The sequence below is a fragment of the Xenopus laevis genome, chromosome 6L, assembly GCF_017654675.1.
Source record: "Xenopus laevis strain J_2021 chromosome 6L, Xenopus_laevis_v10.1, whole genome shotgun sequence".
Taxonomy (NCBI): Eukaryota; Metazoa; Chordata; class Amphibia; order Anura; family Pipidae; genus Xenopus; species Xenopus laevis.
In genome coordinates, this window is record NC_054381.1 from 162,024,550 (window position 1) to 162,038,217 (window position 13,668).

The following is a 13,668-nucleotide window of genomic DNA, read 5'->3' on the forward strand; positions in this document are numbered from 1 at the left end:
TTCACAGCCTCTAGTTATTCTTTTGACTTTAGTATTTAATGCTGTATTATGTCTTCTTTTCTCTGTAGGTCTGTCTTAGCCGACCTGAAGAAGTTGGAGAGAAACTGAATGCATCACCCAAGAAAGTGACCATCTCCCTTAATCTCTGTATGTATGTATGTATGTATGTATGTATGTATGTGTATATGTATGTATATATGTATGTATGTATGTATGTATGTATGTGTATATGTATGTATATATGTATGTATGTGTATATGTATGTATGTATGTATGTATGTGTATATGTATGTATATATGTATGTATGTATGTATGTATGTGTATATGTATGTATGTATGTATGTATATATGTATGTATGTATGTATGTATGTATGTGTATATGTATAACTTTATTTGTATAGCGCCGTTAAGGAGCCACAGCTCTGTACAGTGCATAAAAGTACAATATATATATAAAAGTATACAGAAATATATACAGAATCATCAGGACAAGGAGCTTAAGTGCTATTTGGTATAGAGACATAGTGGGAAGGAGGTCCCTGTCCCGTAGAGCTTACAGTCTAAGTGGATGGGAGACTAACATACAGGTACAAATTGGAGATGAAAAAGTGCACAAGGTAAGACATAGTCAGTAGGGACAGGACTAGGCTCATGTTCTAGTGCTCCATAAGGTAGACTCTTAGCTTTTTCTTGAAGAGATTGAGAGAGGGTTCCCTATGGAGGAATTCATGGATGGAATTCCACAGGGAAGGAGCAGCAAGATAGAGGGGTTTGAGACGAGAGGTGGCAGTGGATGTGGATGGTGTGAAGAGAAGGTGGATCTGAGAAGAGCGGAGACTAGGAACATATAGTGAGACAAGAGAAGAAATGTAGTGAGGAGCAGAGGAGTGAAGGGCTTTGAATGTTAGTAGAAGGAGTTTATAAGTTATTCTTTGCTTAACAGGCAGCCATGCTAAGGATTTTAGCTGGGGCTGAGTAGGTTCTCTTTTAGGAGAGAGCAGAAGGATCCTGGTATTAGAGTTTAAGATTGATTGGAGGGGAGAGAGATGGGAGTCAGGAAGACCAGTTAGGAGGAGATGGCAATAGTCTAAACAGGATAAGATAAGGGCATGGATTAGTGTTTTGGCTGTGGTTTGTGAAAGAAATGGGCGTATCTTGGCTAAATTGCGGAGATAGAAACGACAGGTTTTGGCAGTATTATTAATATGATTATAGGAGGAGAGGGACTGGTCAAAGATGACCCCCAAGCTGCAACACTTTAGCTGCATCGTTGTATCCCACCCATTTATCCTTATTTCACCCATTTTTAGCTTTCTCATCCATTCATCCCTATCCCACCCATTCAACCCCATCCCATCCATTCATCCTTAGCTCATCAATTCATGCTTTTCACATTAATGTTTTCCCACCCATTAATTATTTTCCCACCCATTCATCCCCATCTCTCCCATTCACCCCCACATGCCAATTCATCCTTACCTCAGGTATTCATCCCTTTCCCACCCATTCACCCCTAGCTCAGACATTCATGCTTTTCACAAAACAGATTTTAATAAAGATTAATAGCTTTGCTTTAAAGTGGGCAAAACCAGCTTATAATAACTGTGGGTGTGGCTTATCATTGTTAACTTGTTTTTTGCCACGATACACACAGCCCAGAAATCATCCCTATGCTTTTTTGACCTCCAAGTCAAGCCCTGTATGTATTGCTCACGATCAATTAATCACTTATTGATTGGGGAACAGAAGATCAAAGGACACCTTTATAATACTAAGTATCCCAAGCAAGTAGCCAGGAATTGTTAAAGAAGTATATCTAATACCAGATGAATAAACTTTTACCCGTTCAACAGTCTGAAGACATCCATTAAGGTTGTGAGGGTTAAAGATGTCTGGACATTGTTTAAGAACCATGCCCTTAGTACAAAGATACAGAGTAAACTCAACATAGATATGTCCAAAATGTAAACTTTATTTAGTTTATTCTTGAGATTATTAGGCACTGGGACACCTTTAAGTACCCAAGTACCCAATTATTACACCAGTAATACATTTTTCAAAGTGCTGACAAAGCGAAAAGGTTCCAAATTACTAAAGGGTTTTTCACTCAGTGAGATGACTTGGAATTTGGTTTCATATTTCAGAGGTCAATGTTGCAAGACTGCCTATAACCTTGACCCAATGCCTGGTCCTGAACGAGCTATTGATGGCAATAAGTAGATCAATTTCTACAGCCACTCCTGCTCCCACACCTACAATGACTTTGAGCCCTGGTGGCATTTGGACCTGATAAAAACCTCAACTCTGTGGTCATAGTGAATAGGATGGACTGATGGAGTGAGCGCCTTGAGGGGGCGCAGGTTCATATTGGGAATTCTGACTAAAATGATAACCCAATGTAAGAATTTAATCTGTTACCTTGGCTTATTGGCCTTTGTTTATGGAATATAGTAAATAATCATCATTAATCCAGTTGTCTTCTCTTTTTCTCTCCAGTTGTGGCACCATCAGTGATGTTTCTCAAGCTACAATCACTCTGTTCTGCAATGGGATGGTGGGTCGGTACCTCAGTGTTGTTATTCCAGGACGACAGGAATTTCTCACGCTTTGTGAAGTGGAGGTTTATGGGCAAGAATCTGATGAAAAAGGAAAGGCTCGGCATTAGCCCTTTGTTTATACGACATATTTTGCTATTTATCTGGAATACTGTGTGGGAGGCACAGCAGGAGAATAGATAAGTCAGTGTAATATTTTTATTCTATCGTCTAGTGCTGTCTAACACTTCCCCTAAAATGAGCCAATAATCTGAGATAGCTTGAGTATGGCACCAATTTCTATTGAAATATTATGCAACAACCTGAGGTGCCGATAGGCTGTCTGGGGGCCATAAAAGTAGCTTTCTTCAGGTCCCCGGCAGCACCACAAGAGAGATGGTCCCTCCTCCTAGGACAGGAAACAAGAACAAAACACCCCCCCCCTCCTGCTATCCCCTGTGTTCTTGTTTCCTGTCCTCCGAGGACTAGGTAAGTATTAGGGGTCCAGCAGGATTCCTAGGGGGGCTAAGCAACCGTGTTCTACCACTCACCCCTAGCTGCGGGTTCCTGGTGCGTTCCCCTCCCTCCATTTATCCTCCTGCCAGCGTTGTGGGAGAGGAGGCAGTCCTTTGGCTGTTGGAGGGGTTCGTGCGGCAGAAGGGAGGTCTGGGTCGGTTCCTGATCTCCTCCTTCTGAGCCGCAGGTTGCTTCCCTCCCTCCGTCGGGTTTTTTTCGGCGCACAGTAAGTGCTTGTGTATGCGGCGGGGTTATTGATTATTGTGCGCGTCCTTGCGCTGTGTGCACTTCCGGGTTGCGGTGGTCACGTGACCATCCGGCGGCAAATTCTTGCTGGAGTAGCTTCCCTGCATTGCAGCTACTGTGTTTAGGTGCTGTGTTCTGGTAAGGAGCTTAACTTCTGGTGTTCTGTGTGCTGCTTAAGGGTTATTACATAGTGTTTTGTTTTTCCTTGTAGCCATGTCCTCCCGCTCTGAAGGCAGAGACCAAGAGAGGGAAAGATCCAAGAGATGTGCTTTATGCAAATTAAGACTTCCTCCGGATTTTCCGAAGAGGATTTGTCAAGATTGTTTGAAAGAGAATTTTCAGCAAGATGTGCCCGAGGCTATGTCAGAGTTCATGTCGTGGTTTAAGGTTAATATGCAGCAGACTCTTGAGACTTTTAAGGTTAATGCTCAAGCTCAGCCTCAAGCAAGTACTTTGGGGGCCAGCCAGGTGGAGGCGGCAGATGTACATGAAGTATTTGTGGATTCGTCTGACGAGGACATCAGAGAGGATGCTTATGTGTTTTCAGTAGAGAATATTGATCATCTCGTAAAAGCTGTAAGATCCTCGATGGATTTAAAAGATGAAGATAAGCCACGCTCTAAACAGGATATGATGTTTCTAGGCCGGAAAAAGTTGCCCAGAGTTTTTCCAGTGCATGAGGTGATTTCAAGTATAATTTCTAAAGAGTGGTCGAAGCCTGAAAAGAAATTAGTACTGCCTAGGAAATTGAAAGCTTTATTTCCATTTGACGAGAAAGTAGCGGCAGCTTGGGATCTTCCGCCTAAGGTCGATGTAGAAGTTGCCAGATTGGCAAAAAAGACGACTATTCCTGTGGAGGATGGAGCCAGTTTTAGGGACCCGATGGATCGGAAGGTGGATTCTGCTCTCAAGAAACTCTTTGAATCCTCTGCAGCAACATTTAGACCTGGGGTAGCTACAGCTTGTGTCATTAGGTCTATTAGACTTTGGCTTAGTCAGCTAGATCAAGATATGGAGGATAGAGTCTCCCGAGAGGATATGAAGTCTTCGTTGGAGATAATCAAGCTAGCTGCAGATTATTTGTGCGATGCTTCGGTGGAGACCATCAGAATGGCAGCTAGGTCTTCTGTTCTGGCTGTAGCAGGCAGGCGTGCACTATGGCTAAAACATTGGGCAGCAGACCTGGCATCAAAGAATAAGCTTTGCGCCATGCCCTTTGAGGGTCCTTTTCTTTTTGGTAAGGAGTTGGAGACTCTAGTCTCTAAATTAGGTGAGACGAAGAAGTTGTTACCTCAGGACAAACGTTTTTTTCCACAGAAATTTTTTTTTCATCCATCAGACCAATTTAAAGGATCTAGAAGTAAGAAGAAGCCTTTTTTTCGTCCCACCCGTGGTAGATCAGGTAAACCTCACTCAAAGGGAAACAGGTCAGAGGAATCTCGCAAGACAGATCAGTTCTGACGCCAACTTGTCCAGACCAGTAGGGGGAAGGCTTTGTTTTTTTCTTCACGGGTGGACCAGGATCACCAGCGATCCTTGGGTGCTAAGTATTATCCGGGAAGGGTACAGGCTCGAGCTAGCCTCTCGCCCAGGACCTCGTTTTCTTTGTACAAGAGTTCCCAGGGAGTTTGTGAAGAGAACATATGTTCTCAAGGGAATTCAGGAATTTCTGCAATCCCGTGTTTTGGTTCCTGTTCCTCGAGGCGAAGAGAGGAAAGGAGTTTATTCTTCAGTTTTTTTTGGTCCCCAAACGGTCAGGCAAGTTTCGAATGATAATCAATTTAGTTTATCTAAATACCTTCATGAAGAAAATTCATTTCAGGATGGAAGGTGTCAGGTCAGCAGTCTCAATTCTGAAAAAGGGGGATTTCATGGCGACAATCGACCTTCAAGACGCCTACCTCCACATCCCAATTTGGGAGGGACATCAACAATTCCTGAGAATTGCTATCAAAGATCAACACAAGTTAAGTCATTATCAGTTTGCGGCCCTGCCATTCGGCCTGTCTTCATCCCCTCGCATTTTCACCAAGGTTTTGGTGGTGGTGGTAGCTTTTCTGAGAACCCAGAACATTCCTATTGTGCCTTATCTAGACGATTGGCTATTGAAGGCACCTTCCAGAGATCTACTTCTCAGCCATCTGCAAAGAACGATTTCTTGCCTAGAGACCTTGGGTTGGAAGGTCAATTACCCGAAATCGGATCTCATTCCTTCTCAGAGGAAACAGTTCTTGGGAGTCCTGTTGGATTCGGAACAGTGTCGTACCTACCTTCCTCAGCAGAGGAGGGTCAGCCTGTGCAGTTCCTTGACGAGTCTCTCTCAGCGAAGAGTAGTCTCGATCAGGCAGGCCATGTCAGCCTTGGGAGCAATGACGGCGACTATAGAGGCAGTGCCGTGGGCCAGACTGCACATGAGGCTTCTTCAGAGAACAATATTGAGACGTTGGGATGGCACAGAGAGCACTCTGGACAATCCTATAAAGCTTCCTCCTCATGTGAGACACTCGCTCAGTTGGTGGAAAGGTCTGAACTTGTCCAAAGGAGTTCCTTGGGTCATTCAGCAGTGGCTCATTCTCACCACCGATGCCAGCAGGCAGGGGTGGGGAGCGACTCTAGAGCAAAATGTCTGGCAAGGCATGTGGTCTCTGCAGGAGGCGTCTCTCTCTTCCAATCACCGGGAGCTCCTGGCTGTTTGGAGAGCGCTCAGAGTGTCGGCACATCTGACCAGAGGTCAGGCGATAAAAGTCAGAACAGACAACACCACAGTAGTGGCTTATCTGAACAGGGAAATCTCTTAACCAGAAAGATAGGCCCAGGTTTGATTGTGTCCACAGATCCCAGCCGGCTCCCACTTGTATCCCTTCAAGTCCGCAAATTCTGTTACTAAAATAAAAGAGCCAGCGCCAGAGGCACGGGAGACAGACAAACAGGCAAATAGGGTAATATCGTTTTGCAATGTTGCCACCTCTTGTGTAGGGAACAGATCGCTTGTTACACCATATATGTGTGACCTTTCTTTACTGTCAACCTTCACCAAAAAGGGTTAGAAAGGACTCTCCTCAAGAGCTTGTTTAGGTGGGTACTCACAAACAAATAGTATCAGCTTGCACGTAAAATCTGGAGCGTTTCCCTTCGTGTAGACTGTAGATCAACAAATAGCAGCAAATAGTGTAAAAAACTTTTTAATAATTGTAAAACAAGATTAAAATGCACTCACATGGCAATGGTTAAAATAGAGCATATCTATGCACCGTCCAACTGGAGGCCCCCCTGATTGCACCAGTCCACAGCAACAAGTCCCAAGATGATCAGGCTTGGGAAAAAAAAACTCTAGCGACTCTAGAGCAAAATGTCTGGCAAGGCATGTGGTCTCTGCAGGAGGCGTCTCTCTCTTCCAATCACCGGGAGCTCCTGGCTGTTTGGAGAGCGCTCAGAGTGTCGGCACATCTGACCAGAGGTCAGGCGATAAAAGTCAGAACAGACAACACCACAGTAGTGGCCTATCTGAACAGACAAGGTGGGACCCGCAGCCAGAGTCTTCTGGAATTGACTCTGAAAATTCTTTGTTGGGCAGAAGTTCATCTGCAGACCGTGCAGGCGATTTATATAAAGGGTTCAGACAACATCAGAGCAGATTTCCTAAGCCGCAGGCTAGTTGTGCCGGGGGAGTGGTCTCACAGTCCATCAGTGTTTCAACGCCTTGTTCACCGGTGGGGTCTTCCGACCATAGACCTTATGGCTACAAGAGAAAATGCCAAGCTGAACAAATTTTATTCCCAATATTTTCAGGACAGACCGACAGCAATAGATGCCATGCTCCAGTGCTGGAAGGGCGGTCTGAATTACATCTTTCCTCCGCTTCCGATGATAACCAGGGTTCTGAGGAAGATCAGGCTAGACAGAGCCAGAGTCATTTTGGTGGTTCCATATTGGCCCAGGAGAGCATGGTTCTCTCTCCTGTTGGAAATGGCGGAGGAAGATCCACTAATTTTGGGTTCCAGCAGAACTCTGCTTCACCAGGGGCCAGTATACCATCCGGACCCCAGCAGACTAGCTCTATCAGCGTGGATCCTGAATGGCAGTCGTTAGCCCAACAAGGGTTATCCTCTGAAGTTATTGCAGTTATGGTTCACAGCAGGAAAGCAGGAACTAATAAAATTTATTCTAGAATTTGGAAGAAGTTTTCTTTCTGGTGCGGAGATCATTCTATTGATCCACATGAGGCTTCGGTTCCCCAGATTCTACAGTTCCTTTCAGATGGTTTTCGGTTAGGGCTAAAACCAGCTACTCTCAGAGTTCAAGTAGCGGCCTTGGGGGCAGTGAAAGGTGTTTCACTAGGTGAAAATCACCTCGTTAAGCAGTTTATTAAAGCAACAAGCAGATTGAAGCCAACCGTCAGAGATATCTGTCCGCCATGGGATTTGAACCTTCTATTGTCGGTTCTGTCTGAGGATCCTTTTGAACCATTATCTTCAATTCACATTAAATTTCTGACCTTAAAGACTGTAATCTTAGTAGCCCTTACTTCGGCCAGAAGAGTGGGCGAAATACAGAGTCTTTCCATTGAAGATCCTTATCTTCAGATTTTTCCGGATAGAGTTGTAATGAGGCTTCCTCCCACCTTTGTTCCTAAAGTGGCTTTGACTTTTCATTCATCTCAGGAGATTGTTCTTCCTTCATTTTATCCACATCCAGTGGGAAGTAAAGAATGCAAACTTCATAAACTAGATGTCAGACGCTGTCTGGTGTTCTTTTTGTCTAGATCGGCACAATACAGAAAATCTAATAACCTTTTCATTAATTTTGCAGGCCCTTCAAAGGGGCTAACTGCTTCGAAACCAACGATTTCAAGATGGCTTAAGCAGGTTATCATTATGGCTTATGAGTTAAGAAGTCTGTCTCCTCCTGCCAGAATTAAACCACATTCTACAAGAGCAGTAGCTACAACGTGGGCGCAGAGAGCGGAGGCATCGGCAGAACAAATTTGTAAAGCTGCGACGTGGACCTCGATGCATACATTCTCTAAGCATTACAAGCTGGACATTTTTTCCTCAATGGAGGCTGCTTTTGGCCAGAAAGTATTACAAGCGGCTTCTGTTCCCTCCCCTTGATCTTTGCAAAATCTCTTGTGGTGCTGCCGGGAACCTGAAGAAAGATTGAATTTCTTACCTGTAAATTGTCTTTTCTTCAGGTCCCCTCAGGCAGCACCATTTATCCCTCCCCTTAATTAAAATTTCTGTTAAGCAGCCTGGTGTCTCTTGTTCTTGTAAACTAACACAGGGGATAGCAGGAAGGGGGGGGGAGTTTTGTTCTTGTTTCCTGTCCTAGGAGGAGGGGCCATCTCTCTTGTGGTGCTGCCTGAGAGAACCTGAAGAAAAGACAATTTACAGATAAGAAATTCAATCTTTGAGGGCCAGATCTTGCTCATGGGTCTCCAGTTAGAAGGTTGTGCTCTACTCATTCTTCTCATCTCCATTGCTTTGGCGCTTGTGTTACTTTGTTTCCCATTGCAAATTCTACTTTAGAGAATGTTGGGTATTTCATGCCATCTTCAGCATTGGTACCTGCATAACTAGAGTGATTGGAACATCAGGCTTAAAGGGGACCCGTCACCCAAAAAATGTTATCACATCAGTCATCCTATTTTATCACATCAGTCGAGCAAAATGAACTTTAATTACACTATATAAATTATTTGAATCTTGTTTCCTTCAGTCTGGGAATTCATAATTATAACAAGCAGGCAGGAGCCATATTGTGGGACACTGTTATTAAGACAAGTCTTGTATCATCTCAGAATCTTGTTTGTGCACCAGAATGGGGGACCTGATGTCCATCCCCATGTCCTGGTTACACAATTAAACTATGAGGGGAATGGGGGGAATATGGAGAGAGCAGCGATTTCTAGGAAGTGTTGAATGGAAAGTAAAAGTAATTTTCTGCCCAGGGCATAGAGGAGGGGCAGACAATATTTGATTGACAGCTGAGATGTTTAAATGAGCTTACAACAGATATGAATGGTTTAATAAAAATAGAAATTGGATTTCATGTTTAAGGTTCACTTTAACAGATCCTACTCTATGCCTAAGTTCCTTGAGTTTTAACATCACATATTCTATGTGTCACTTTCTCAGTGAAGGGCTCAGATATCCCCCAGGATGGTATTTTAGCTGTAGAGAAGCTCGGGGTTCTCCATCCCTGGGCTATGAAATAAGTGGGTAACTTAGGGGACTAATACAAGAAGTCCTCTGCACTCAAACTATTATCAATATATTAAGGACTTTGACACATTTTGTGCCATAAGGTACTAAAAAATGCTCTCCCCCTTTAGTCGCTTAAGGCACAAATGTCCTGAATATATTGAATATGGGTTAATTGCAGAGGACCTCTTGTATTTGTTTGTATGAATGTTATGGTTGCAGCCTCATGGCACCCCTGATTAATGGTTTAATCATTAGGGGTGAACACAACATTCCCTCTATTGTTGTTATAACTTAGGGGACTCCCCATGGAGTCTCAGCTGGTGGGAGTAATAGCAGATCAGGGCACAAGGATCCCTCTTGACACCACAGATGTTGGCAATGCCCTTGGGCACTGGGTGTGGCTACAGGGAATATTTTAACTATTTTTTCTATATTTGTATATTATAGAAGTCAATGTTGCAAGACTGGGAGTGGCCAGTCAGAGCTCTACCTATAACCTTGACCCAATGCCTGGTCCTGACCGAGCTATTGATGGCAGCAAGCAAGTCAATTTCTACAGCCACCCCTGCTCCCACACCTCTGGTGACTTTGAGCCCTGGTGGCGTTTGGACCTAAAAAAGTCCTATATGGTCAAGTCTGTGGTTATAGTGAACAGAATGGACTGCTGCAGTGAGCGCCTGAAGGGGGCCCAGGTTCATGTTGGGTATTCTGAAAGCAATGACAACCTTCTGTGAGTCTCTAATGTATCTCTTACTATGACTTTATTGACTATATGCTGGCTTGATACATTTCCTTAATAATTTACCCTTTTCTCTTTCAGTTGTGGCACCATCACTGATGTCTCCCAAGCCATAATCACTCTGCACTGTAATTGGATGGAGGGTCGGTATGTGAGTGTGGTTATTCCAGGGCACAAGGAATTTCTCTCACTGTGTGAGGTACAAAGAAGGGGAGACTGGCTGAATAGAACACTAGAGCTTGTACACAAACTGGAGTATGGAGTAGGTATTTAGTGTTGTGTTAATCATATAAAATCAACATTATCAAGTGTGCTAGATTTACACAACTATTACATAGTTACATAGTTAAATTGGGTTGAAAAAAGACAAAGTCCATCAAGTTCAAACCCTCCAAAGTAAAACCCAGCCCCATTCACACACACCCCTCCCTACTGTCACATAAATGATATATACCCATATCTATACTAACTATAGAGTTTAGTATCACAATAGCCTTTGTATTATGTCTGTCCAAGAAATCATCCAAGTCCCTCTTATAGTCATTAACTGAATCATCACCCGGCAGTGCATTCCCCAACCTCACTGTCCTCACTGTGATGAACCCCCTACTCTGTTCCTTTAAATGAAACTTCTTTTCCTCTAGTCTGAAGGGGAGGCCTCTGCTGCAGTGATCCCATAGGTGGAGGGTGGTTTTTTGTTTGGGTAGACTTAAGGTGGCCATAGATGCACCAATATTATTATACAAAAGATCATTCATATGATAATTGGTGTATGTGTGGTAGGGAGACAAGGCAACCGATATCAGTAAAAGACCTGGGATAACAATCATCTTGTTGATCTTGTTGTCATCTTGTTGATCAGTCAAGACTGAGAATTTTGATCAGGCACCTTTGAAGGTGCCCCAACACCGTAGTGTTAATGCTGAATCATCAGCTAGAGTTAAAAAATGATTTTTGTTTTTAACCTGCATATCAGATGATTCAGCTCCTAACATTAGCAGAGTGGACACAAGATGTTTCGTATGACCAATGGTCGTGGCAAAGTTGGTAATTGTGGCATGTATGGCCTCCTTAAGTCTAATGTTACTTCAACAGTTGCTTCACCAGAGATTTGCCACCAGCGGAAACACAGTTGATTCAGTCCCATATTAGAAGCATTGGCAAAAGTTGTAATTCACCTGTCTGAGCACACAGGGTGGATTTATGCCACAAATTACACTACAACCTGAAATCTGTCCCACGTGTGGTCTGACTTAATAACTACTCACTGATGGACCCACAGGCTGCCTGGTTAAGTGCTAAGTCATTTCCCACTTCCCATGGAAGAAGCTCAAACTATTTTGAAAATAATATTCATAGCACTCTCTTATTATAGGAAAAGTTCAGCACATCCACATTACTGGGAATCAGGACTAATGATTGGGTTAACAATTAGGGGCACATTTACTATTGGTCGAATATCGAGGGTTAATTAACCCTCGATATTCGACCGTCGAAGTAAAATCCTTCGACTTCGAATATCGAAGTCGAAGGATTTAACGCATTTCCTTCGATCGAACAATCAAGGGAAAAATCGTTTTTGGATTTTCCTTCAATCAAAAAAAGCTAGGAAAGCCAATAGGGACCTTCCCCATGGGCTAACATTGGTGCGAAGTAGGTGGTCGAAGTTTTTTTTAAAGAGACAGTACTTCGACTATCGAATGGTCGACCGATTTTTAGTTCGAATCATTCGATTTGAAGTCGTAGTTGAAGGTTGAAGTAGCCAATTCGATGGTCGAAGTAGCCAAAAAAATACTTCGAAATTCAAAGTACTTTTTATTCTAATCCTTCACTCGAGCTAAGTAAATGTGCCCCTTAATGTTGGTATATTTTCACATAAAACACAAGGTATATGCTAAGTTTGTCATTTATGAGACAAGCAGAAAGTATAATGCACATGTATTTTGGTCCCTGTGCAAAAAACAGTAGCTGCTTTTTTCTGCTTTTTCAGAGTAATACAGTATAATAGTAGATAATCGGTTCAACCATCAACTCAAAATGTGTGTGTAAGTGAAAATAGACTAACTGATCTGCTAGCGGACCCAGAGGAATGGGGAAATACATTTAAAGGACAAGTAAAAGTCTAAAATAGAATAAGTCTAGAAAGGCTGTATTTTGTATACTAAACATAAACATGAACTTACTGCACCACAAGCCTAATCAAACAAATGATTTATGCTTTCAAAGTTGGCCACCGGGGGCTGTCATCTTGTAACTTTGTTAAAGATCTTGGCCTGACCCTGACCATGCTCAGTGTGGTCTGGGCTGCTTAGGGATCGTCATAAACAAAGCTGCTTGAGTTCTGCATGGCTGGGAAGTAAGGTGGGGGCTCCCCCTGCTGTTCATAAGTATGATTGTTTCCCTGCAGAGCAGTTAGGGACCGTCTGACAATTCCTATCCACAGCAGTAAATGAAGGGAGAATTTCACTGCATACAGTCAGGTTTCTTATAAAAACTGTACAAATGTTTTAATTAAAGTATATTGGAGAAAGGTTTATTTTTCATTAAAGAATGTAAAAATGGGATTTTATTTTTTTGCCTTTCCTTGTCCTTTAAGACATGAGTGCTGCAGTCTAAGCTGTGATCCCAATGAAGGCAGTACTCCAGTAAGAAGGAACGGCATATTTATTTGGTAGACAGCTAAGAATACAAGACCTTTATCTCAACTAAACTGTCACAATATCCAATCACAATGGTTCAATTGAAACTCACAGAGGTGTGAAAGTGTCATCTAGTCATAATGGCACCATAACGACTGTATGACCTTCACAGTTTCAGCCAACACCTGAATAGTTTAATGGATCTACAATTGACAGTTATGTTTTGTGCCAATAACCCGTTGTAACAACTCTTTCCAAAACCACTTATCCAGGATGATTTGAGATCCAATGTAAAGTTGACCATATACAGACAGATTAAAGATGATGATATCGGTCCTTTAGACCAATTTGCATCTCATCTGCCAGTGTGGGGGGGCTTCCGACGAGTCTCCCAGTTCAATGTCAGGCCAAAGACCAGTCTGATATCAATCGGGCAGGTTTTGATTTTTCCGCATCAGATAGCTGATATGGCACTAAGACTCATTGACGCCCTCCATTGGAATCCAATCATTCTTGGCACACAGATCAGATCATAAGCTCATGCCCTATATTTTTATAAGACAGAACTTTATTTGCTTTAGAGGCCACAGAACGACACTGCCTGGAATTAGACAACTTGTTATCTACAAAAAAAAACCCCTAGATCCTTCTCATTTAAGGAAACTCCCAACACCCTGTCATTTAGGGGCAGATTTATCAAGGGTCAAAGTGAAAATTCAAAGTGAAAAAATATGAATTTCAAGCTATTTATTTGTACTTTGACTAAGGAATAGTCCAAATTCTATTCAA

The 13,668-nt window shown here is 42.9% G+C and overlaps 1 protein-coding gene across 1 annotated transcript; it reads left to right on the plus strand.

Annotated features, from left to right (window-relative positions):
• Positions 1–9,920: 9,920 nt before the first annotated feature.
• On the plus strand, positions 9,921–10,642 carry LOC121394510 (pentraxin fusion protein-like; the record flags this gene model as incomplete). Its single annotated transcript, XM_041565678.1, has 2 exons — positions 9,921–10,231; positions 10,322–10,642. Coding segments are annotated over 2 exons (504 nt in total), but the record flags the coding sequence as incomplete, so codon positions are not given.
• Positions 10,643–13,668: the final 3,026 nt, after the last annotated feature.